The 27439-nt window shown below is 38.9% G+C and overlaps 2 protein-coding genes across 12 annotated transcripts in view; one reads left to right on the forward strand and one right to left on the reverse strand.

The window, feature by feature from the left end:
* The window catches only part of PAM (peptidylglycine alpha-amidating monooxygenase), a 299875-nt gene extending 281285 nt beyond the window's left edge, over positions 1 to 18590 (forward strand). For 5 of the 11 annotated variants that reach the window (XM_090276525.1, XM_090276533.1, XM_090276526.1 and 2 more), the window contains 7 exons: positions 238 to 438; positions 2685 to 2800; positions 7411 to 7510; positions 9542 to 9595; positions 14035 to 14238; positions 17086 to 17142; positions 17787 to 18590. In XM_090276525.1, the coding sequence (XP_090132651.1) occupies positions 238 to 438; positions 2685 to 2800; positions 7411 to 7510; positions 9542 to 9595; positions 14035 to 14238; positions 17086 to 17142; positions 17787 to 17968 (914 nt within the window). In that variant the 3' untranslated portion in view covers positions 17969 to 18590. The remainder of the gene's footprint in view (positions 1 to 237; positions 439 to 2684; positions 2801 to 7410; positions 7511 to 9541; positions 9596 to 14034; positions 14239 to 17085; positions 17143 to 17786) is intronic. The other 6 variants (XM_090276529.1, XM_090276534.1, XM_090276530.1 and 3 more) reach the window with 3 other exon arrangements.
* Positions 17338 to 27439, reverse strand: part of GIN1 (gypsy retrotransposon integrase 1) — a 51035-nt gene continuing 40933 nt past the window's right edge. The window contains exon 8 of the mRNA XM_090276538.1: positions 17338 to 17521. Within this exon, the coding sequence (XP_090132664.1) occupies positions 17478 to 17521 (44 nt within the window). The 3' untranslated portion in view covers positions 17338 to 17477. The remainder of the gene's footprint in view (positions 17522 to 27439) is intronic.

Below are 27439 nucleotides of genomic sequence, written 5' to 3' on the forward strand. Positions count from 1 at the left end.
TTTTATAAGAAAAATAAGATGCTTCTAGCCCGAAATTTTGTCCAAATAGAGATTAAATATGTAATCTGTTTGTGGTTAAGAGATATTAATGGAATAAATTTATAAACTGCTTTATGTTATTTTCCCCTGGTTCAGATATTTAATGGTTTACTGTCATGAATCTAGAAAAGAAAGCTTTAGAGTCAGACTTTGGTGGTATTACAGAATATCTATCTGAAGTTTCTATTTGTTTTGCAGAATCTTCAGGGAGCACACCCGCACCAGGCCAGTTCAGTGTTCCCCACAGTTTGGCCCTCGTGCCTCATTTGGGTCAGTTATGCGTGGCAGACAGGGAAAATGGTCGGATCCAGTGTTTTAAAACTGACACCAAAGAATTTGTGCGCGAGATTAAGCATGCAGCCTTTGGAAGAAATGTATTTGCAATTTCATATATACCAGGTATTTCATCTTGATTTATTTTTTTTTTTGTGTTTTCTCGTACTATACTCTGTCCTTAAAACTTATTTGTCCTAACATGCTCTTTTTATAATTTGTTCTTAATAAAGGATTGAAGATGCTTTGTATATCAGATGTTAAAATAATTTTAAAACTGTAAGTGCATTTTAACTGAAGAATTACTGTTGTTTATATGCAAAGAATGAAGAACTCAAAGATGTAACAACTGTTTTCAATGAGTTAAAAAAATTTTTCCAAACATTGATTTTTATTTTTCCTTAATTATGATCATCTGCTGTAGTTAGTCAATGATTAATGTTATGGCTTCACACATAATCAGCAGATGGTGTATGCCTGATGAAATCAGTATTCAAAATACTCGTGCTTCACGTTTTTTAAAAAGGCATGGCCAATATTTTTAAAGGTAAATATGTAAAGTGAGGCTTATGTCTAAATGCAAGGAGAAATAACCAATAACATCTGAAATATTTTCCTCATTTTAAAATATGTTCTTGACTTGAAAACAAAAACAATCCAAATTTATAAAATAAGATGTACTTGATTAGGATTACAAAATAACTTAACATAATATTTTTAAAATACTGAACATTGAAAATATATTTACTTTCTAAAATTTGTATGCAATTTTGGCAATAAATTTTATTAAATATATCTATATCTGTATTTGAAGTAGCATTGACTATTTATAGGCATTACTATAATTTTTACATTTCTTATGCTTTTATTTTTCTTATGCTTTTAAAGTTGCATGTGGGCTACTATCCTCCCAAGCATCCTCTAATTTATTTAGGACATGGAATAAAGAGACTAGGGTGTCTGGATAGGAGCAAATTTGGTTTCCCCAAGGAATAAACAGAAAAAAGTGATAAAAGACTCAATAATATCCTTAAAAGTGATAGTCTCATTTTGGTTTTTACTTCACATTTAAAGGATAAATTTGTCAAGATCATTGACCTAATATAAAGGGTGATCAAGTTCATAGTGAATAAAGCAAATCAGCCCTGGCTGGTGTGGCTCAGTGGATTGAGCACCAGTTCGATTCTTTGTCAGGGCATATGCCTGGGTTGCAGGCGAGGTCCCTGGATGGAGGTGTGTGAGAAGCAACTGATCTATGTTCCCCTTGCACATCGATGTTTCTCTCCCTCTCTTTCTCCCCTCGTCTCTTATCTCCTTCTCCTCCCTTTCCCTCTCTCTAAAAATAAATAATAAAATAAAATCTTTTTTAAAAAGCAAATCAAATATGAAGAGAAAAACACCAGGATCTCTCTTGATGAGAGGAAATCTGATTAAAAACAGAATCTAAGCAAAATCTGACCTATATTATAATATAATTGAAATTCTCTCTACAATATTGCACAATAGTAATTGATGTTGACTGTGTTGACTTTTTTACTGTGATATGCTAAAGAACCCTGTTCTGAAATCTTTAAAGAAAGATAAAAATATCTTCAATAGTGATTTTAGTATTGTGTACATGTTGTGTTTTAATTCTTTGAAAATGTAATATTCAGTTATCTGAAGTACTTATTTAACCAAACCATCACAGTTTTTATTATTTTGGATAAACACTACTATAGTAAGAAATATAATTTTCCTATAAAGAGTATTCATTTAATTAATAGAAGATGGTCTAATTTTTTTAATTATCATAAAATGTATCTTTGTTAATCTGAAATATGTGTCTCACATTTTCAAACTTAAGTTTTTAAAAATCAGACCATTCTTTTACCTATACTATAACTTACTTTCTTAGCATGTTTTCCTCTGATTCTTCTCTTAACTATAACAGATATTAAATTATTTTTTAAAGATCTGATACTCCAAAATGATTTGCTTAAATAACCTGATTCTTCCCAATACCTATATGTGTTCATACCTATATTTATATCTATTGCTTCTGTTATACCTATATATCCTTATCTACATCTATATCTATATTTATATCTATATCTTTATCTATGTATTCCTCATTTCTACTGACTCCCTTAATGGAACAGGCCTAGTATTTTCTGGTTTTCCTATTACAAGGTTAAGTCTCCTACCTGTTTGCCCTTCATCTAGTTACTCAAAAGGAGACTTTTGCTAAGTGTTTTATTTTCTACTTTGGTTGCCTAATTGTAGGGATCAGATTAACCCTATATTATTGTTTCTGTACATGTACATGTATGTATTTTAAGGCCAGTCTTATCCATATTTTTGAAAAAGGTAAACTGAATATCTTGTCACAGGTTTGCTCTTTGTGGTGAATGGGAAGCCTTACTTTGGGGACCAAGAACCTGTACAAGGATTTGTGATGAACTTTTCCAATGGGGAAATTATAGACATCTTCAAGCCAGTGCGCAAGGTATTCACATATTATTATACAATGCCTAGGTACCAGTTTTTATGAGAAAAAACTAAAAAGCAAACCTTACCATTCAATTTTTACTTGAATAATCTTTTAAAAACTTTAAGGAGAGGTGATCAATTTCTTAGGTAGGTTGGTGGGCGTGTTCTATGACAATGTTTTATTTAGAATATATGTCCTTGTAATCAATTTCTTCAGATCAAATTAACACGGAATGCAGTTCTAAGGGTCTTAATAGTAGACTTTGTATACAATGGCAATTTTAAATTCACTGTAGTTAGAATACCAAAATAAAATGATTCTTTTCTGGTTCCATCCTAGTAGAGAAGATAACACAATATATTAAACTGTACTTTTAGAGTTCTCTTAGATCCAACAGAAATCTTGTTTGTTTTTTGTATACCATGACTACATTGAGCAACAAGACTTGAAAATAACACTTCCTGGAATTTATTCATGTTCCGAAGACTGATGTAGCTAAGAGACAAAAGGCTAGTTTTGACTTCACAAATGGTTTGCACTGTTTATTCTAACAGTGCCTTTTACAAACATGACTAAGGCCCAGGGTGCCCACAGCCCTCTGTCTTCTCAGTGTACTTTCTGTGCGCTGTGATGACCGGAATGATCAGAATGATCACACGCACTGCCTGAATGCGCGTGTGGGACTTCAGTTTTAGAAAATTCAGCCGGCTAAAATGTTGCAAATAAGAGTTATTTTTCAAAACATTTAAAGATTTATTGGGCTTACTTGGATCAAAATGCAACTATCATAAGCCACTGGACAAATCGTAACACTCATAACTCTTATAGTATTCTTTAAGATGCCAAATTTGCTAGATTTCAAAAAGTACCTTAAAATGCCTCATTATTTTAAAAATTTGTGTGTTAGAATACTGACAGCTAGTCTGGGGTTTATCAGAATTCATTCTCGAGATATACACTAAGTGCCTACCCTGTGTGAGGCATTATGCTAAATGCTAAAGATGATTGTGAACAGAACAGGGCAGAACCTCTCCCTCAGGTGGAGTTGTAGCAAGAGTTACAGAATCTGATTTGAAGCAAACTGAATCTGAACTAAAGATTCAAGTACAAGTTCCCCATTTGGGTTTCTATTCATATGTAAGAAATGAGTTTTCCCCAGAAATATTTCACTTGAAAAGCAAAAAGCAATCAATTATCAAATCATAGTAGCCCTCCCCCCCAAAAAAGATTACATTAGTAACATATTTTACTTCATTGATGTTTCAGACCCCTATTGATTATCCAATCATTGTTTTGCCATTTGGAGCTTTCTTTTATCTATTGGTAAAGTGAGAAGCTTAACTTTCAGGTCTTCACTTTGTATCAGTTTGCCTTGATCTTTCTTTAATGAAAATGTGCTGTATCAACCAGGATATTAATGTTCAATTCAAATATACTCTAGAAATCACAACTAAATGCTAAGCAAGAGGCTAGATTCTAAATGAGCCTTCTCTCATAAAAACATGAACAGCCCCGAACTAAAATTACATAAAGCATTGTGCCTAAACATCAGCATTCATCAGACATTCAGTGATGAATGAGTCACAGTATATAGGTCAACACAGCAAACTTGAAAAGACATTCTAACTCCAAGGTGAAATTTGCTTTTCCTTTCAATAAACAAGACTTGGTATTACACCAGAACATAGAAATTTGTTTTGTTCACTCAGTAAACTGAAATCAGTTCCTGAATCAGAATTTTCATTTAATTAGATTACCATGACAAAGATTAAGTATGGGTGACAAAAATATTAAGTATATCAACTACTATATAAGAAGATATTCTTCTTTCAAGTTTTACATAATGTGTGAGGGCCTCTGTTTGTGCCTGCCCACTACTTATCTCCTCGTGTGTTTCAGTTCTCCCTCTTCTACTGTTACATTTTTTAGAAATGTTTTTGTCTTGAATGTATGATCTTCATCTTTATGTCTATGCAGGGAAGCTGAGACAGCTGGATAATAAAGATGGTTCTAGCAAATGATGTCAAAAATCTATGAGGGCACAGGCACATAGTTGTTCCTCAAATCCCCACCCCCAGTCACAGGAAAGACTTAGGTCTTTATTGCCTACTTTTACACACACCCTTCAGGCTGCCATTTCTTGTCTTCATTCTACCGCACAGCAGCTCATGTGGAAAAGGAGGGAAATGATCCCCACTCCTCCATACAAAACAACAACAATTACAACAGAATTCTAGGCTTTGATTTATGTTATTTCTCCAAGCTTAATGATAGAGATTGAAATGACAGTGTGTAACAATATTTTATCTGAAAGGTTCACGTAAGTTAAATTCCTTACTCAAAGCTACACAGTAAGCAGCACACCTGATCCCAAACCTAGGCCTGTGTGACCTAGGTTTACCAAGGGGCAGTCTCAACCACAATATAAACTTGCTGCAAACTCTCAGATAACTATTTTACTTAATATTAAGTAAGTTTCAGCATTGTTTTGTGTTCTAACAGAGAAGTTATTATATACAGAATACACATTCCTTACAAATTTTGAAGATGAAAGTACAGAATTTGAGGGCAGCTTTTCCCTGTGCTATGTCACCAAATGGCCCAGGAGGATGCCACCATTCTTGTCTCTTGTCTATTTTATTTTGCTAGGGAGGAGTACCTCAAAAGAAGAGTTTACAAAACCTATATCAGAAGATATTTAAATCTCTTCAACTCTGAAATCCTAAGCTTATAACACAATTTTGTATTCAAATGACCCAGAACGGTAGACTAGTTCATTAAAAAGATGACCATAGAGTGCTTCTGATTGTAGTAGTAATAGAGGTCCCAACGTCCCATCCAGTAAGCCTCCCTTGAACCCCTCCAATGGTCTCAAATAACATACCCCTTGGCTCCCTGTATCAGTTTCAGAACCACAGATAGAGAATTATTGTTATTGTAGCCTTAAACTGATGACATACTACAATTTACTAATGAACAGTTCACATGTTCCCCCCTCACCTTTGTTCCCACACCTAGTATAATATTTTTCCTATGAGGAAATACAAAGCAATTTACAACCATATATTTTGCAAAGCAGTTTTTAAGATCATATTTTGATATAGAAGAGGAACCGCCTATAATTTGCAAGTTGTTTGCCACCCATTAACTGAACCCAAAATAAAGATGAACATTTAATGACAGGCTTGTGAGATTTCAGCAAGGCCACATTTTGATTTCTGGCTCTCTGTCCTTCTCACGCACATTTGTCACAGCTCATTTGATAGTATGAAGGAATGAGCTTCCTTGGCACTGCTGTCTCATTTGTCTTTACATTGTGGCAAATTGTTGCTGATTTTTAAAGCAGAATAGTATCTCCGAAGCATGTATTCTGCCCCTCCTAAAGTGAGCTAAGCACTGCAATTTACCTCATTAGTGTCCTTTGTACTCAGCAAACCAAAGTGGGCAGATGCTGGTTGATAGGCTACAGTCAGGATAATGCTCCTGTTCACACTCACTGGACATATTGTTGAGACCTGTGTCATCAGGCAGGCCCACTGGCCCCAAAGGTAAAAGCATCATCCACCTCCTGCCAAGTGGCGAACACGTGGCCCTTTTGCAAGTTCAATAGACAGATGGCAATGTCAGCAGCACAACATTTTGAGGCTGCTCTTCAGGGACTAGTGTGATGACCCTGAGTCCAGCTGAAAGTATGGTCTTTAAAAAGTGCTCCCCTGTCTTCTTTGTCCTCAGACTGAGATGGTGATGATTGAAATAAAAATACGCCACGAAGAAAGGCATAGTGAAACACCAAATACCTAAGTAGGTGCCAAAGCTGAGGAAGTACTTGAGCTAACACTCAATGAGTTTCCTTTGTTAACTGAAAATATTGTAAACTCAGAGCTTCAGAGTATAGAACCCCACATTGTTGCCCTATCTCCTGGCATGCATTTCAGAAATAACCTGAATACCCTGAATCTTTGAAATGACTTCTCATATCAGTGATGTATAAGTTCTTTTTAAGGTAGCACATGATAGTTTGACTATAGAGATTGAAACAGGCAGACTTGACAGTGATTAAAAGGTAGAAGACACATGAACATAGAAAATAAATACAAATAAATAGGTAGTAATGCAACACCAAGTAATCAACACTTAAAAAAAAAAAAAAAAAATCTGCTCTGGCCAGGTGGCTCAGTTGCTTGGAACATTGTCTTGTAAACCAAAAGGTTGCAGGTTCGATCACCAGTTGGGGCAAGTACGAGAGGCAACCAATAAATGTTCGTCTCCTACATTCATGTTTCTCTCTCTCCCTTCCTCTCTCTTGAAAAATCAATTAAGAAATCATATCCTCAGGTGAGAATTATGAAAATATTAATAATAATCTACTTGTAAATGTAGACTTGAAAGTAAGTGTCTCAGTGTTTCCCAATACATAGAATAGTGCCTGGCAGAGTCAGTGCCCAGAGAATGAATAACTCTTGGTCTACAGTTGCTTTGATGGGAATACTTGGTTGTTTTTGGTTTGGTTTGGTTTGAGTAATATGCTTTTTGTTTTGTTGAGTGCTTTGCTTCGTTTTTCTGTCTTTTTGTGGAGAATTCACATAGAGGCTCCCCTCCCTAACATGCGCTTCTTGTTTGGGCAGCACTTTGACATGCCTCATGACATCACTGCCTCTGAAGATGGGACTGTGTACGTTGGAGACGCTCACACCAACACTGTGTGGAAATTCACCTCAACTGAAAGTATGGTTTTTACAATGTTATGGATTATGGTGCAAAATTTTCCCCTCAATTTTATTGCTTAAAGACATGTGAAAAAAAATGCATTTTCTTCTCTTTTAATTGATAGGAGCAGGAAAGTATAAGTGGTAGTTGTCAAAAGACCTGTTTGATATTTACTTTAGGATATAAATTAATTGTTCTAAGTGGAGAAAAACTTTTTTTGCTGCCAGTTATCCCCTTGTTGCCACAGATATTTCATAGGAAATTCTTGATGCCTGACATAATGTCTGTTATCCTGAAAGCCAGTCTTAATTCCAGCTCAATTCCAGAGGGAGGGAGGTGGCTTTGACAAGGCAGAGGGGCGGACTGCTTTCCACACAGGCATCACTTCCCCAGTGACTCTAGCTATCCGTAGCTGCCCAGCACCTAGGAAGGCCAGCATCTGGTTTAGACACGTTATCCCAAATAGGAGGCACGCTGTGCTTTTCCTACAGGCTGCAGCTTACTCAAATGTCTGAACTGCTGTATTTTTATGTAACTCAAAAATATGTATGGGGACAGAAGAGTTTCCCTATCAGGGTCATTCCAGTATGGAGGTTTTCTAATTGCAATTTGGATGTTATTTTTAAGTCTTAAAGAGTATACTAACCTAGCATCTGATATAAGACTAAAATATGTAAACTTTCTAAATTAAAGAGCACTGAATGCTTAGTAAGCCACAAACCTCCATGTCCAGAAATGCTTTTAAAACATGGCAGAGTCCAAACAATAGGGATTAAGGAGAAGAATTGAGAATGATAAATCTGCAGTATCAGAAGCTGCAACAGGCAGTTTGAGAGAAATAATAAGGACATGTGGGCTTGATGAAGATAGGAAATGCTACCTAAAACAAGGCAAATTGCAAATTTTAACAAGGAAAAAATACAAGTTATAACAAAGAAATCAGATACTATGCAAGTCTTGGACCCCAAGCAGATTTGATAACTGCTGTCTTCAGAATTATCCTTTGAGTAACTGTTGATGTTTTTGTGATAAAGACCCAGTTAGGGTTGAGCGCACAGAGGTGCCCACGGACTGTTCCACTCCAGCAGGAGCTTCACATCCACCTTGCAAGCGTGGCTCTTCCACCACCCGCCTCCTCAAAGAGGAGCCAGAAGGTGTGGGCAGACAGGAAAGCAGAGAGAGGTGGATAATTCCGAAACGCATGACTAAACCCAGGTTTTTCATAATAAAAAATGAATAAAAACCTCTCAGGATAGAAAAGACTTCCAGAAACCTAGCCAATATCGTCTTCTTGCAGATAGGAATGTGATACTTGAACCCATTAAGATTCCAGTCTTAGGCTCTTTATGCCACCCTAGTGGCTGGTACTCTACAAAGATGCATATCTGAACCATCTGGGGAGGATTTTCAGCATACACATGGCCAGACCTCACTTGAGATCAACAGAAAGAAAGAAGAGGAATGATAATGGGTGTAGTTTGGAAAAGCTTCCCAGGTGGTTTTCATACAGCCCCTGATTGAGAAGCCCTACAATACAGCTTTCACCTTCAAAATAGAAAAGCTCTCTTCATAGTCCAGAAAATAACCAAATAATAAATCAGGAAAGTAGTACCTTTGGAGCAGTGAGACTGTCATTAGAGGCTAAACAGGTGTCTTGTGTATTTGCATTCTAGTATTTAGCCAAATCCATTTATGTCAGCTAGAGGACTGGTAATCCAGTATGACAGAACTGGTTATCTCTAATATGTCCACATGAAAACAGAATCTACTAGGCATTTCAGAAATAAAACAGTATTGTGAACTCCATAAGGAAAACCTTATTTTAAATATAAAGACCTTAGAAATATTATTTCAGCTTTTCCTAGGAGATTTGATCCAGGATTCATGGCCATGGCACCCAATGGTTTATGTTAAACTCTTTTCTAATATGGTAATAAATTGGATTAATTAAGGAAATATTTTCTACTGAGAAAATGAATATCAAACTTAAGTTTTCAAATGTTCTTTTTGAGGATTCTGATTCTCTGTGCCTTTGCTGTTCTGTTACAGAAATGGAACATCGATCAGTTAAAAAGGCTGGCATTGAGGCCCAGGATGTCAGAGGTTGGTCAGAGTCCTCATGACTGTGAAACCTAAGGCTGCTTGTGCTGAACTATTTCATGGCTCTTGATTGCACTTCAGATTATCAATAACTTCTGCTCTGTACTGAGCCTTTCAAGCTACATGTTGCCGCTGCTTTTTTTGATGCATGAAATAGTAATAATGAGCTCAAATTCACTGATTTCAGGTGATAAAAAGTGATTGGGGATGTAATAAATCTATAACAAATGGGCCAGAAACATTCAGAAAGAAAAAAATAAATAAATTAGTAACTTTTATAAGTATGTTAACCTCAAGCAAGCAGAAAAATACTGTTCAGCATACTGGAAAAGGTCTTTTCCTAATGGTGTCTAATCCAAAAGAGTGAAAAATTACTTTGGTGAGTTAATACTATAAGGTCCTGAGAAGATTAGCTACCCCGCAAGCTCCTATTTTAGTCCCTTTCAGCCTGCAACATTTACTGGGGGCCAACTATGTGTAAGGCAGGTACTGTAACAGGATTAAGGGAAATGAAACTGCCTAACTTCAAGAGACTTACAGCCTATAAGGAGTGTGTGTGTGTGTAGATACATATATACACATATACAAATAAGTATATCATTGCTATATATTATTGGGAATGGGTGGATGGGATTAAGCTACTGGCAAGCAACCGCTTGGTTCATATGTAATTCCCATCAAATTATTTTCTCTCTTTCCTAGGCTCAGTTGATATTTTTACATTTTCTACCATCTATAGGGTTTTGACATCGTTCTGTATAGTTACGAACTTACTAGAGATGCTCCTAATGTTTGAGTAGCTACGTGATTCCATTATGAGTTGCTTTACAAATGATTCACCTAGATATTCAGGCTTAACCCTAGTCTTGTTTTCCTTTTTCATGAAAGCAGGTGGAAAAGAGATGAAAAGAAGCAAGAACCAAGAGGGAGTTTAGGGATTTTATGTAGGCAGATAAGAAAATATAGCTGGCTCAAGGTTTAAAGGGGTAAGATAATATTATAAAATAAATAAGTAGCGATTATTTGGCATTTGTAGAGATTTCTACCCATGTGACATCACTGAGTGGCATTCATACTACACGTATGTAATGGAGAAGTTCTTGATCCCCTATTTTTTATCATTATATATAGAATTATCGATCAGTTCTGTTTTCTCTGGAATAAATATATGTTGGGAAAGATATTATTAATAATAGCTGTCATTTATGGAGCACAAACAGTGGTCTATACAGAATTATCAAGTTTAATCCTTACACCAACCATGTGATAATTGCCATTAACCCGTTTTACATATGAGGAAATAGGATAAGAATTACTACTATGATAATAAGTGGTAAAGCTAGCTTTTAACCAAAGTCTGTTTAGTGCCAAAGCCTATTCTCTTACCCACTATTACTATACTGCTGAGGAGAGATTAATCCTGCCAAGTCTTTCACCATAAAGTCTTCTAAGAACTATAAGCTGGAGAGAGTTGTAGATTACTCTGAATTTTCTGAGATTTCAAAGTGGCCTCAAACCATTTCTGTTTAAATAGATCCCACCAAAAAATTCTAAATTGTGTTGGTTGGTCTGTTGAGAATAGCCAATCACACTGACATCATCTTGGCTGGCAAATGAGGGATGAACAATGCTCTCCTGTGGTTCATTTTGTCTCTCCTCAGTGCACATTGCTGAGTCCATTTGGTGGGAAATCCTTCCAGCCTGTGGCAGAATGTGGCACTTCAAACAGTAAATTTTATTGAAATGTGTTTTCATGACGGTCACACTTTAATAGTTAGGAACACCCAAACTCAGATAAAGTTGTTCCTTTCTGAACCTATATGACTCTTGTTAAACCTCTGTTTTTTAAGATTACTTATTTAAAAAAGGAATATAGCCCTGGGCAATGTGGCTCAGCTATTTGGAGCATTGTCCCCTAAACCATAAGGTCACTGGTTCGATTCCCAGTCAGGGCCCATGCCCAGGTTGCAGGTTTGGTCACCAGTTTGGGCATGTGCAAGAGGCAACTGATCAATGTTTCTCTCTCACATTGATGTTTCTCTTCCTCTCTCTCCCTTCTTTCTGCTCTCTCTAAAATCAGTAAGCAAAAAGGAACATAAATCATGCTGGATCTCCAGAGTTTGTCCTTTACCAAAACCTAGAAGCTTAATTTAAACCACCCCTTACAAAAGAGAGAGAGAAACACCATCCCAAATTGAACAGGCCTTTAGATACACATTAATTGTCAGTTTCCAAATTTGAGTAAACCTTTGATCATACTCATCCCAACTGTGAACGGCAGTCTTTCAGAACCAGTATTGTGTTCTCGGGGAGTGGCAGGGATAAAAGAAATTGTGATGATAAGAAACTTAGGAAAGGAATTTAAATTTCCAAATAAAGTTACCAGGGATAAAACAGATATTCCAGTAGTCTTTATCCCCTTCTCCACCTCACAATAAAAGATGACACTCAAAGCACCAGAAAGGGCATGGGAATCAAGAATTTCTGAAGTGTGATGTGTGTATCTCAGCAAGATTGTTGCATCATTCTCAACACACTTTCTGTGACTGCTCAACTCATTCTTTTAGGCCGTCACCCACTTCGTCCACAATGGAGCCCAATCCTAGCTCTTCCTTATAAAAGAAACTAGATATGAACTGGTACAGCCACTGTCTTAGGTGTAGATAAACATACTCAATGACAAGTAGAAAATGCTAGGTAATTTCTCTGGTTATAGTCACCTTCAAATAGAAACCACCTTTCTTCCAAGGCAGTAAGTTCTTAATTGCCAGTCTACATCTTTGGCCTAGGTCTTTAAAATCCTATTGTCTAATTTATGTTATTTTCCTGCTTAAATATAGAATAAGCTTAAATACTAGCAACTTGTATACCTTTTCTACAGTAAGAAAGGAAAAGATAAAACAGTGGTTAGGAAGAGTAAGAGTCACATTTATATTCCTCCTGGAAACTGAGACGTAGGTTAAATTGAACCATCTAGATTTATGAATCAATCCCTTTCCTTCTCTCCCACGGAAGTTTCAGGAGCCACCCCATTTGACAAAAGGAAAGAAATAATGGTCTCTCCTTAACCACAGGACAGGGAAGAAAGTGAAGACTATGACAGACCATCTGTGAGATGGTGATAGTGACACTGCCTACTCATAGGCTTGCTGTGATGATTAAATGAGAACAACACCTGATACAGCGTTAAGTTGCTCTGTAGGTATCATCGAGGCTGGGAAGGAGGCTGGCTCAGAACATTGAAGCAAAAAGCTGGAACCTGCCATTTGTGTATATCATAAATTGTGTTTACAGTGTCTTTAAGTCACTTGAGAAATCCTTCCTTGGAAAAGTATCCAGCAAGCTACTAATCTATTTCTACACATATTAAACTTTAACCAAAGATTTTCCTGACAATGTTAAATCACCTATCTCTATGGCTTTGTCAGAGTTTCTATGAGGCCATATGGTTCACTCTGTATCACAGGGTAGAAGGGCACCCCAAGAAATTGAAGTTTCAGTAACTGAGCATTTTAGCAAACCTGGTTGTGTCTTCTAGCCTTTGCACAATAGGGTCCTTATACCAACACACACCTGTGCTTCTGCGGGGAGAGAATGTCTCAAGGCTCAAGTCATTTTCAAGTCAATAGTTATTAAGATCCCTGCATCAGGTTATATAGGTTTATTGTATCAATTTCCCAAATAGCACTTTAGGTCTGATATCTACCTAGTACCTGCCTATAGTTGTGTAAGCTATTTTCATCAGAAACAAAAGCATGTACAGTGCATCTATGTGCATTTACAGTTTGCTGGCAACTGTAGAAAAGAAACTGAAAAGGACACTTATCTTTCCAGTTTGTAATCCTAGAATTAATGTGTGCAACTATGCATATGATATACAAATAATTCATTTAACACGAAAGAGATTCATAAACTGAAGATACAAGGAAACAAATACTTACTAAACAGCTTTATTATGGTAACATTCACACTCAGCAGTTTTATAAAGGAGTTGTATTATATCACAGTTTTACAGATGAGGTTACTAAGGCCCAGATTATTTAAGTAACTTGCCCAAAGTTATACCACTACATAGGTACCTGGGATTGGAGCCCAGATTCACTTCACATCAGCCTGCACATCAGTTCTGTCCTCTATACCATGCTGCCGGCTAATTTTATCTTTGAAAAAAATGCAAAAGGAGAATACAGTTTTTGTGGAATTATAGCTAAGAGGAAAGAAAACACAAAACCAAAGAAAACCAATTTAAAGGTGAAAAACCATTCAGTGGCAATTACTAATCACAATACATGCTGCCAGTTTTTTAGGTAAAGACATTGAAACACGAAGCCCACGTGCATTGGAGTCATCAAGGTCTTTGCGAGCAGTGTTGACTGGGATCTGGGGGAGGGTTTTGGAATCTTGGAATCACCTGAACATTGTAAACTCTTCTTTCCCTGAAGAATCTGAGGCAGTTGTTGAAACCAAAATGGAGAACAATCCGGCCTTCTCAGATTTGCAGAGGATGCAAGAAAAACAGAAACTGATCAAAGAGCCAGACTCCCGAGTGCCTGTTGTTCTCATTACAACCCTTCTGGTTATTCCGGTGGTTGTCCTGCTGGCCATTGCCATATTTATTCGGTGGAAAAAATCAAGGGCCTTTGGAGGCAAGTAAAATGAGCCCCTTGAACTTGGAACCCACTTTTCAAGGAGTGTTTGGCCTTTTTATTCTCAAAGTTCCGTTGTGATTTTTTCCAGTGGTTTGTGTGTGTGTGTGTGTGTGTGTGTGTGTGTATTTGCCTTTTCTGATGTTACTGTCTATGTTCCAGATATTGTCTATAGTTAGTATAACAGTAGAAAATATATCTGAAGCCTCAGAAATGTGGATAGTTAGATTAAAATATAACTTTTAATATTGCCTTTTAGCAACTGGCTTAAACCTAATTAATGTCTCCATACTATATACATAAGCACAATCAGGGTAAGTCAGCCAGAGGGTCAGGGAGGAGATCCCTGCTGTCAGAAATAGGTCCAGTCCTCAAAATTGCAGGCTCAGTTATTTGGAAGTTGTATTTCTCCCCATTTGCCGGTCCTGGCTCTAGCTCTTAGCTCCTTGACTTTGGGCAAGTTACTTAATTTCTCTGAGCCACAAGTTCCCTCATTTATAAAGTGGGAATAAAAGAGTCACTCAGGTTGTGTAAGGATTAAATGAAATAATGTACATAAAGGATTTATCTTGGTACCCATTACCTACTATTTATTATTACAGAAAATCATTGGTAATAAAGTAATAAACGTCATAAGAAGTCAAAAAAGATACTTGTCTTAAATCTCAGCTTTCTAAGGAAACCAACTGTTTCTATAACAAACCATTTGGTAGTTTTTAAATAGTCATAAATTAGGCCATCAGCCTTTCCTGGCCATGCAAGGCAGTGACCAAAACTGGAGTCAGTAATTTATCAAATCATCATAGTACAGAACCCTGAAGTTCAGTTCCTTTTAGGACATGCAAACAAATAATTCAACCTGTAATTCTCACCTCTCAGGCCTAGTCCCTTGGCTGGGTCCCCAGGTCCTAAGGCAAGAATGTACAGCTGTGTCTGGGAGGCATCCATGGGCCAGGGTAGGAGGCAGCATCTGACCAAGAAACAGCATCTGATTCTATTTCAGGCTAAGGCGGCCATGGCAAGACTTCAGTGCCCATGGCAAAGCTCTGACACAGAAAAGGGCACAGACACAGAAACAAGAGGATCCAATTTAATAGTTTGTGAAAGAGAATTTTTCTAGGACTTTCTTTTACTTTTCATCTGCAATCAATAAAGCTCTGCACAAACACAGTTAACTCTTCCTCGAAAAGACTTCTGCTGAGCCCCTATTATGGGTAGGGAACTTGTTAAGCAGTGGCAAAGATTAAAAAAAAAAAAAACTCAGTCATTGTTTTCATAGACTTAGATGGTAGCTTCAAAGAACAAGAATTTTATATGTTTACTTGTTTACTGATATATCCCCAGGACAAATAACAGGTCCTGGCACTAGGGGTCAATAAGTAATTGTTGGGAAAATTACTGAAGAAATAAATGGAGCTCACAGAATAGATGACACGTGGAATTGATAATCAAGGGTGGTAAGTGCAGGGCTAACTACTCACCAGCAGTATCAGGAACCTTCGGGGACTGGGGACAGTTAGCAGATCAGGACTGTCAGTAAGCAGCCTGCCCTGGGCAAAGGAACAGCTGTGGAGTCAAAGGCCGGCATCCCTGTCTGCTGTTGAGCATACGTGGCAGGCACTGTTACAGAATACCGAGTCCACTATTATGCAGTTATGTTTTATTTAGGAAAAAAAGCAGTTTTACCTGTTTCAATCTGGCACATTTAATTCTAAAAGGAAATCAGCCTCACATTTTTTCAACATTTGTTCTTGATAGATCTTATCCAATCCATGAGGGATTTTAATGACCCTCATAAAGGACCTTCCATTTATTCAGCACACTGTTATTGCGTGTTGGCTCCACATCAGACAGGAGTGGGCTCGGGGTGAAAAACCAACTGACAGCTGTCCACAACCCTCGTAGAACTTAGAAGTCCAGTGTGCTGGCTTTCTAACAGTCTTGATTAGATCCTTTTTCCCTTACCTGTTTCCCTCCCCACCCACTCCGCTACCTCTCCTTTGTTAGCTTCCTGCTAGCTTTCTCCATAATACTGCCTCCCTTCTTGGTTAGAGACTTCAGAGGAGAACCCCAAGCCTCGCTTCCCTGACACAGCTCTTCAGAAGGGTGGAAGCCAGAGCAGAGAGTGCAGGGAGATACTCAGCAACAGGAAAAATGAAGCCCAGCTGGAGTTCTGCCTCCCCATGAGGAAAGAAAGTTGATCTTTCATGGAGATGGGCAGCCCCATGGGGAACATTTGGATCACCTTGTATGATGATTGAAAATACTCAGGGGTTTCAGGTCCTTTGCCTTCACCGAAGTCATAGGAAGGGAAAATGATGTACCCAGATCCCACGCTTTCTCACACAGGGCGTGTACTGTTCTTCATAGAAAGACTAAAGCCTAAGGCAAGTTTTTATAAATTGTAATAATGAAAACTTCCAAAATTTTACAAATTACTGGTGATTAAAGTTTATCCTAATAAAAATAAGTAATGTTTATTGAGCATTTATTGTACTCTTAGCAGGCACTGTTCTATATACATTACAGGCAGTATCCCTCTAAACTTTACAGATAGGTAGAGATTGTCACTGATGCCTCTTTTCTCAGAGGAGAAAACTGAAGTTCAGAGAAGTCATTTATCGAGATTGCACAGCCTGGAAGAGACACAGGCAGGATTCAAACCCAGATGTAGCCCTGATGTGCACGACAATTACTATGTTACTTTTTTTTTCTTGGAATTGCATACAGACCAGAGCCATACCTTGTTAAGCATTTATGAATTCCTGAATTTGAATTGAAAGTTGAGAGCCCATGGATTGAGGAGGGTGATTGGGACTCACTTTGAAATGTACCATCTTTTTCTAGCAGATTCTGAACACAAACTCGAGGCAAGTTCAGGAAGAATACGGGGAAGACTCAGAGGTATGCCTGTGACATTTTGGAATCCTTCACATACAGTTCAAAGTCAACATGCTCCTGTCTTTTGAAGGGCAAGGAGACAATTTGTATTTTCTCTCTGAAAATTAACCCTGTGTGCAGCATAGAATCTCCCAGCATTAAATGCAGAACGTGAACTATGAACTGAACGCAAGTGTGTGGCTCTGGCGGCAAATTTCCCAGTTTCATTTCCCACCTTGCCGTTCCGTATCTCATTCTCTTCCCTTGCCTTTTGTCTGATTCCATTTGTCTTCAATATATTTTCTGTCACTCCTGTTGGCATGTCATTGCTTGTCATTGTAAAGATGACCTCTTCATAGTCACTGAAATGAAGGCTGCTTGTGGGATGCCAATTCCCCAGAACCTAGAAAAAGTAGTAGGTGAAAAGTGAATCTGAAATAATCCTGCAGAAACACATAACCCAGGGGAACTTTGTTTTGACTTATGTATTTCAGTACACATGTGCAGTAGTATCTGACTTGGTAGGATCAGTTTCTCTCTATGCAAACCTCTTTTTTTGTTGTTGTTGTTCATCCACATCTTCCAACTTTGTTTACTATTTAAGAATTTACAAAGAAACAGAATCCTTTGTGTAAACTTCATCTCAATTTTGTTACTGTTTTCTTCAGGAAAGGGAACTGGAGGCTTAAACCTCGGAAATTTCTTTGCAAGCCGTAAAGGCTACAGTCGAAAAGGGTTTGACCGCCTGAGCACCGAGGGAAGCGACCAAGAGAAAGATGAAGATGATGGAAGTGAATCGGAGGAGGAGTATTCAGCACCATTGCCCACACCCGCGCTCGCCTCCTCCTGAAAACCAGGCTTCGATTAGGTTGATGGAATTTACCAAGAATGCCAGATTCCTTTCCCTTTAGCACGTTTAGAGTTTGTGTATCTAATTGTAAACTGTACTAGTCTCTGCGGGACTGTACACATTTTATTTACTTCATTTTGGTTTAGTTGGCTTCTGTTCCTAGTTGAGGAGCTTCCTAAAAGTTCACAACAGTGCCATTGTCTTTATATATGAACATAGAATAGAGAAACAGTCCTCTTTTTCCATCATACTACTAATCTGTGATGGAAGGTTTGCTCATTTACATTTTTGGGACTCTTCTGTAGATGTAAATAATGCCATTCTCTGCTTGAACACAGTATTTTCCCATTAGCGCTTCCATTGCCAATGTCTTTCTTTGGTGCCTTTCCTGTTCAGCGTTCTCAGCCTGATGACGAAGCTGCTAAATCTCCTTCTATTTTTTTAAAATCACTAGCATTATATTGCAACAAGGGAAAGAAAAAAGTCTATTTAAATTCTTTTTTTTTAAATTTTCTTCTTCAGTTGGTGTGTTTTTGGGATGTCTTATTTTTAGATGGTACACTGTTAGATCACTATTTTCAGAATCTGAATGTAATTTGTGTAATAAAGTGTTTTCAGAGCATCAGTTGTCAGAGTGTATTTTGCAATTTTTGCATATTTCAGGATTTTATATACAACAGTTTTGGAGGGGAGAGACCCAAATCAGGAGCCCCCCCCCCATCTTGGAACTTGTCTCCTTTGCAAGAGAATAATTCAATCAAGAGATGAACACGTATAGTGGAAATGAGACAACAAGTTTACTTATGAAACACACGAGCACAAGGCTGCAAGCAGGAACCCAGCTCATCTAAATGCCCCACATATAGAGAAAATAAAGTTGTTAGTAAGTTTGTTCTATTCACTTGAGCCAAGACTACAAGTGGGTACCTAGCTAATCTAAGTGTGCCAACTCTTGGGGTTCAGGGGTTATATACCTAAGTCAGCTTCTAGATTCCCCCTTCTCCCCCTTCTGAAATAATGTACAGCTGCAAAGGCTTGCTTTCTCAGGAAAGGCTCTTTGTCTTAGTGAAATTGAACAGAGGCTCCCCTTTCCCAGCCCCCCTCTTCCTCCAGTGCAGTTGCACTTGTGATATTCAGAACACCCTGCATTCTTAGTAAGATTGTTACAGAAGCCCCCATTACTCAGCACAGTCTCAAGGACTCTCGAGCTATTTTTGCTTGTGATGCTTAGGACACCTGGCAATCTTATCAGACCGAGCTCAGGACTGCTGAGTTAATTGGAGAGACTGTCTTCCTTTGCTCCGGCCTTCTGTATTAAGTCCTTTGTTAGACTGTAATGGTGGGGGCCCTGCTTTGTTTCTCTCCGGCCGCTCATTCTTAGCTGCAACATAACACAGTTTTTGTATAAGTTACACAAAACACAGATACAGTGAAACCTACTTAATGTCTTCAGCCAATAGAAATATTGTATGTATTGAAATTAAAAGGATACTTTGTGTAGCCAATATAAATTAAAATCCAGCCTAAGAGTTTATATACATGTGTAAAACCAGACTTAAAATTCAAAGAGAGTTTTTGCCTGTTTGTCAATCAGAAAATACTTTTAATAAAAGGTGACCAGAGCTAAAAGGGAAACTGTGTCTCAAATTACATATGCAAATAAATCAGTGTAGGTTACCAATAGTTTTCTTTTTAAACAATAATTTTAAAACATCATTTTCATATCCCAGCAATGCAATAGTAAGAGGCTGATAATTTTTTTTTAAGAACAGACTATAGAACTCTAATTCAGGTATTATATACTTGGGATACGAGTGATTTAATTATCTAATCATGAAAAAATGCAGGCTATTTTGCAAAAAATATAATGTCTTTCAGCTATGTTATATAGAAAATCCAACTTAACATAGACTTATTTTCCTTCATAATTGATACCAAAGAGGATCTGATTGAAAGAATTGTCACTTCCCATATGTTTACTTCACCTTCTAATTAAAATTTAACTTAGATGCCCTCCCCATGTAGAAACCCCACCTTTTTTTTTTTATGTATTTTATTGATTATATTGTTACAACAGTTCCAATTTTCTCCCCTTTACTCCCCTCCACCCAGCATCTCCCTCCCCCAGCAATCCCCCCCTCCAAGTCCATACCCCTGGTTCGTAAAAAATAACTATCCCCCTAAACCCCACCTTTTTTGATTCCTGTGATCTTCCTTCTGAAAAAAAGAATGCGTTTGTTCTCTCTGACCACTCCTTCATTCGCCTTTCACCACATCAATGAGAATCATGAAAATAATGATGAATGGCTAATTCTACCATTTCGCCTTCATTAGCTGGCATTCTTCTGTAAATGACTGAGATATTGGCAGTACCGACTCAAGAGCATTCCCCTCATTTTGAAACCAGAGGGCAGACAAGCTGGGAGGCGGGAAGTGGGGGGGGGGGGTGTTCATTCTGTCTGTCACCGCTCAGCCAAAAAGCAGAGACAGGGATTGGATTATACTTGCACTTTTATTAATATCAGAGGGCAGCAATCTGAGAAGGTGGGGGCTAAACACCCTACATGCACCTTACCTTGAGCTTTCAGAAGCAAGTTTATATGGCGGAACATAGGAATGTGGGATGGGGAAGTGCCTAGGGGGAGCACCGACCTGCAGTTTGTCTTGGGAGTAAAGGGAAGGGGAGCTGAAAGGGGAGTTGCTTCCTCCCTTTGTCTTGAGGTTATCTCCCCATTTGTGTTTGCATTCCTCTCTTCCTGGCACACCTGTGGTTTATGGCCAGGAAGGCTACTTATTCTCTGGTTAGGGAGGAGAGGCATAAACCATTTGCTCTCAGGTGTCCTTGGTTAGGGGAGATAAGGTCTTGCGACTTGCCAGCTGGGTGTAAATTGCTTAAACTCTTTGGCCTTGTTTAATTTTCTTGTCTCAGTTTCCCCATTCCATATGCCCAGGAATTTTACTAACTTCTCACTATTCTGTCTCAATTTTATCTATAGCCAATATAACATGCTCCCCAAACTTATGGTACAAATATGGTCAAATACCTTGTATTTTCCCAGCTAATTGCTCAAGTCTTTACCTTTCTTAAGGCAGAAAGTCAATTACCAACCTTTGAATGATTGGCTTTCCCCTCCTTTCCTTCTCTGGAATTGTCAGAAAAATTCCAGGTCCCAAAAGGAGAATAGGGAGCATGAAATCAGCACATCTGCAGCCACCACAGAGGCATTCTCTAGTCCGATTCGTCCGCGCTGAAATTGCACTTAATGCCTCGTGATACCACTGTTAAAGACTGTTCTGTAAAGCACTCCTAAGAAAGTTGTTACTCCCTCGCTGCCTGGAGGGTACCCCAATCCAGATCACCCTATCGGAGAACTGTACCTGGCCTCTAAGGGCTGAAGTTTTGTGCTGGGCACTTAGGACATACACACAGCCACCTTTGGGAGGGCTGATCCTCATACCTGGGTCTCATAGAGGTGGAGACATCACCTGCATTGTCTGCCTATGGTCCCCACTAGAGATCAGTTTCTCCTCTTAAACCTTCAAAACTCACAGCATTGTTATCTATAGGCACAATGTTGTACAGTAGAGCTCTACAACTTATCTTGCATAACTGAAACTTTTTACCTGTTAAATAGCAACTCCCCATTTAACCTGCCCCCCTTATATAAGTGAAATCATACATAATTGTCCTGTGGCTGGCTTACTTCACTTAGCATAATGTGCTCCAGTTTCAGTAAATTTTTTAAAGTATATTTTATTATGTTGTTACAGTAGTTCCAATTTTTTTTCCCTTTGCTCCCCTCTGCCCAGTACACTCCCTCCCTCCAGCAACCCCACCCCCCATAGTTTCATGTCAAGAAATCCCTAATAAGAGTGGGGATGTGGAGGGGAGGGTGGCCTTCCTACAAGGGGAAGGATCGTGCAGACTCCAGGTTGGTTGGCTGTCTCTGGACAACGGCATGCTTGGTTTAACAGGCTGGCATCCTTGTTGTATTCTGGGGGCAACAGGGTTAAAGGACATCATTCAATCCGTAACCACTAGATGACAAAAGACAGGTATTAATTTTTCAATGTCCCACATTAGGGAAAAGAAGGGCTTCTTTGGAGGAAGGTATGCCAGGTACATCTCACCTGTCCAAAACCCTTTTGCCCATTATACTTAGTTTGGACTGAGGGAAATATTTTAGGTTTCCCCCCTCTCAGGCCTCTGGGCTCTTTCTGTCCAAGCCATTAGGATAGAAAAGAGAAACCAGTTTTAAAGTGAAGCCCACAGACCACCCCGTTCTTCACCAACCCAGCCACTTAGTTCAGCCAATCCAGTGAGTCTCAGGAGGCAGCAATGCAGACAGGATTAAGTGAGGTCTATATGTACAGACAATCACTCAGGTAATGAGATCGTAGGCTTATGCCCTTTGAAAACAGAAAACACATGTTAATTTATGTAACATAACCCACACACAAGTTTATAGATCTGTAGGACTGTCTTATAGGAAAGACATCCAGTTGCAAGGCATTTGACATTCTTCTTGCCTGTAAATTAAACATCTTTGATAATGCCACAGACATAGTTTAACTTTCAAATGAAAACAAATTTTAAATGAAAAGAAACTTTAAAGATGGTTAGCTGCACTACTTTATAGTTTACCACTGGGCATTGTGATCTTCCTTGAATCTTGATTTTTCTCCCTAAGATTACCCTCCTTGTCATTAAAGGGACTGCATTAAGTTCATTTTTAATTTATCCTGTTCATTTGCATAAACACAACAAGAGCAGCAAATGATCACTTATGATCTTTAGTTCTGCTTTGCTGGAACTTACGCAAGGAACATTTAGGGTGACCTTCAGTCTGCCCTTCAGGGCACAGAAGCTGAGCCACATACCTGGCATTCAGCCTTGCCTGTAAACACCTGTCTTTTCCAGGTCCTCCTGGTTTTCCATTGTGCCTTAAGGTCCCTTCTAGCCATCTTTCAGGAAAACAACCTTCGCTCCTTCCCTGGAAAGATTGCTATGGACCGCTCATCCATCCAAGGTACCAGGCCTTTTATCTCGTGGACTTTTATTACCTTTGAAAGTCAGTCCCAGTTGCTCAGGGCTTTTTGGTAACAACCAAAGCCCAAGCATGTCTCCTTTAGGCATGACATTCCAGTCAAAGTCTTAGTCAAAAAAATCGTTATTAACAACTGGTCTTATTAGTTTTATGCAAAGAAACTTAGGTCATTACTTACTTCTTTAGAATGCCAAATTCTGGAGGGATCAGATAGGGAGAAAATATATACAGTGTGAAGGAAAATCCTTGTCCTTCTAATATTCACTGAACTTGCATTTCTATTCTTTATATTTTTATTTTTCCCCCCACTAAAAATTTTTCTGTTTGTTTGTTTTTCCATTACAGTTGTCTCACTTTTTTCCCCCTCTTGCTTCTCTGCACCCTGTCCCTCCCTTCTCCCACATTCAGTCCCCACCCAGTTGTCCATGTCTATGGGTCATTTATACATGCTCTTTGACTAGACCCTTCCCCTTCTTACCACTTCTCTCCCTCCCATCTCCCCCTTTGTTACTGTTAGTTTATTCCTCGTTTACATACCTCTGGTTCAATTTTGCTCATTTGTTTGTGTTGTTCATTAGTTTCCTGTAACAGGTGATAGCATAAGGTAATTTTCTTTTGTTGCCTGGCTTATTTCGCTAAGCATAATTCTCTCTAGTTCCAGTCATGTTGTTGCAAATGGTAGAAGTTCCTTCTTTCTTTCAGTACTTATTCATTGTCATTTTCCCCCTTTGTATTCGTGTTCCTCTCTGTCTCTCTCTATTTCTTCATCTTCTTAAAGCAGACCCTTTAGCATCTCTTTCAATACTGGTTTGGTGGAGATGTATTCTTTTAACCTTCTTTTGTCTTGGAAACTCCTTATTTCACCTTCCATTTTGAATGAGAGCCTTGCTGGGTAGAGTATTCTTGGTTGTAGGCCTTTGTTTTTCATTACTTGGAATATATTTTGCCATTCCCTTCTGGCTTGTAGTGTTTCTGCTGAGAAATCTGATGATAGCCTTATTGGAGCTCCCTTGTATGTTATTAGTTGTTTCTCTCTTGCTGCTTTTAGGATTCTCTCTTTGTCTTTGAATGTTGGCATTTTAATTATGATGTGTCTTGAAGTGGGCCTGTTGGGGTTCATCTTCATTGGGACCCTCTGTGCTTCCTGGACTTGTGTGACTCTTTCTCTCGTCATGTTAGGGAAGTTTTCTGTCATTAGTTTTTCAAAGAGGTTTTCTATCCCTTGCTCTTCTTCTTCTCCTCTGGAATTCCTATGATACGGATATTATTACGTTTCATGTTGTCCTGCAGCTGTCCTAGAGCCTCTTCAGTCTTGTTCAGCCTTTTTTCATTCTGTTGCACTGTCTGTGAGTTTTTGTCTACGTTGTCCTTCAGCTCGCTGATCCGATTTTCTGCTTCCTCTAGCCTGTTTTTAATTCCTTCTACTGTGTTCTTCAATTCAGAGATCGTATTCTTCATTTCCTCCTGGCTCTTATTGATAGCTTCCATGTCCTTTTTGATGCTGGCATAATTCTCAGTAAGTTCCTTATAGTTCTTCTGGAGTTCACTGTAGTTTTTCTGGAGTTCTTTGTAGTTTCCGCTGAGCTCATTGAGCTTCTCCATAATCCGTGCTTTCAATTCCATATCTGATAGTTGGCTCCCCTCTATTTCATTTAGCACTCTTTCTGGGGCCTCTACCTTTCCTTTCGATGGGGGGTTGTTTCTCTGTCTCCCCATTTTTGTGACTCCTATTGTTTGTTGGTGCTTCTTAGAATGATCTGCACTTCCTGGATCTGCCCCTGGTGGCGTCAGATCCTGTACCAGTCTGGGCCTAGGCAGCCTGTTGGAGACTTCCAGGGATCTACTGCCTTTGTCTGGCTTCTTAGTTGTTAATCTATTCAATCTGTGATTAGCTGTCAGGCTTAAGGACCGTGGGTGTGGCAGCTTATTTCCTGTAGGCAGGGCCTTTGCTTCCCCTCAGGCTGACGCCACTTGGCCGGGAATGGTCTGCCTGCAGTACTGGGGATGAGTCAGCACTGGGACCCGGTAGGCCGCTCCCTCAGTTCTCCCCTCAAAGCCACCAGGCCAAACTCTCCCCAAGCATCTCCAGTCCTCCCTGCCTTTTCCTCCGCTTGAGCCCAGGGTAAGTGGGGGCCAAAATATTTTTGTATGTGATCCGCTTAAGAGCTCTTTTTCTCCAGCTGTTTCTCTCCGGCTAGCAAGAAACCCTGTGGCTTTTCGCTTTTCTCAGCTGGATACTATTTTACTTTCCACTCTGTTGCTGTAGGCTGGGAAGCTCAGCTGGGGGTTTAGACCCTGCCCTTCTCAGGGGGAATCCCTGGCTGCTGAGCTGTTTCTCAGCCCCTTCAGCTGCCACCCGTGTGAGCCCAGCCAGCCCTTCGTGTCTCCGCACTCCCTACCGGTCACGTTGTGATGTAGTGGCCTTTTTTGTCTCTCCGTGGTTATAAGACTTCTCTCCAGCTGGTGTTCGGTTGGTTATTCCAGATGATTTCTCCAAAATTACATTGTAAATCCAGACTAGTTCTGGGAGGAAGTTAGTGTAGCTTCCACTTACTCCTCCGCCATCTTGTTTCTCCAGGATTTCCTTCTTTTTTAAGGCTGAATAGTATTCCATTATATGTTTATATCACATTCTCTTTATCCCATTATCAGTCAATGGACATTTAATTTGCACTTCTTAGCTATTATGAATAATTCATCAGCCCTTTCTAACCAGAGATGGGCCAGCTGTTGGCCCTCCAGCCCTTTCTAAGAGAGGGTCTTAGAAAGGTGAGTCTTAAGTGTTCTAAATTGACCTAGCTGGGGAAGTCTTCTTCCATGATTCAAAGGTCATTTCTGACAACTGTTTGTCATTTAATAAACACTTCTGAACATCTAACAAGCAAAAAACTCTTTAAGTACTGGGGACACGGTGCTGAAAGGCAATATCCCAGCTTTACTGTGATTTACCTTCTAGCGGTATGTACATCTTTCCCTTCCTTTCTTTCTTTCCCTTTCTTTCTTTTTCTTTCTTTCTTCCTTTCTTTCTTTCTTTTCTCTTTCTTTCTTTCTTTCTTTTGTGTGTGTGTGTTAGAAGAGAAAAACAAATGTAACCTCATAACATACATTAATGGATTTTTAAAATGATGCCCAAATAAATAAATTGATTAATCTAGTTATACTAATCCCAATGCCTCTTTACCTATAATAGACTTATTACATATAATAGACATTAATTTTTTTTTTTTTTAGTTTATTTTCTTTTGTACTTTTGTATTTCTCAGATGTCATACAATTCACAGAAATATTTTAGAGTTTCACATTTCTGGAGCCTTGTTCTGAGTCTAGTTTGGCCTTCATTAAAAAGGAAGTGCTCCTTTCTTAAGAAAAAAAAACACACAATTCTCATATCTGTAGTAAAATATGTCCCCAAGTAATTCAATTAAAATTAAATAGAAAGGCAAAGGATTCATTCAGCAGGCATTGATTAAGCTTTATGGTGTGCAAAATGCAAAGATTAAAAAAAGGCACAGTCTTGCCCTCCAGGGTTTGTAATCTAGCAAGAGAGCTAAAATAAGCTTATGTAATGACTATGGTGTAAAGTATAAGATGAGCACATGCAAACGACTGTCAAACTTCTGACTGAAGAGCACTGAGTTTTCATGAAGAAGGTGATGTTTTAGTAAGGGAGTGGAGGGCTAAGGGGCAATGCTGGGCACATTAGGAGTAGCAACAGGGCTTGAGATCAGGGTAGTTTACAGGAACAATGGTAAATGGGCTGGATAGCCAAGTTGGTGCAGCAAGGTCTTTTATTCAGTGCAGTAAGCTTAAGGGCATATAGCATGCACACGAAACTCATCAATCAATGTTAAACAGGCCGATTACAAAAAAAACAGATGTTGTTCAGGGATAACAATTGAAGGAACGTTGAGATCTCCCTCGGGTCAAGGTATGTTGGACACAAACACTTCAGATGGCCATAAAATAGGGAGGGTAAGTTCATTTTGAGATAAAGTTAAAACCTCTGCTGCTGGTACAATAAAGCGATCAAGCGAGGTAAAAGAACAGGGCAAGCTTCAAAGGACATAAAGCATTTTCTCACAGCCCGATTCCCACTGGGGCCTGATGGCTATAACATCGAGGCATGTATGCACCCAGCTTTCCTGGTTTTCCAGTCAGGTCTTACAGGCTTCATTTCCTTCACCTGGCCTGTGCAGGGCTCCAAGTCTCAATACTTACCCAGGGGGACCCCTAAAGTTCCCCAGAAGGCTGGTTACCTCTTCATCCTCATCTCACCCCACCACCCCTACCCTTACCCCCAACTCTCCTCACCATCCACACTCCAAGAAGAACCCATATTAAATTTCTTTCTGAAATAGCCATGCAATACTGCCCTCCCAGCTCCCAGATAGTTTCCCAGCTGCCTAGACAAGCTTCCCCATCC

The sequence above is a fragment of the Furipterus horrens genome, unplaced genomic scaffold (assembly GCF_987537825.1).
Source record: "Furipterus horrens unplaced genomic scaffold, mFurHor1.1.pri manual_scaffold_5, whole genome shotgun sequence".
NCBI lineage: Eukaryota > Metazoa > Chordata > Mammalia > Chiroptera > Furipteridae > Furipterus > Furipterus horrens.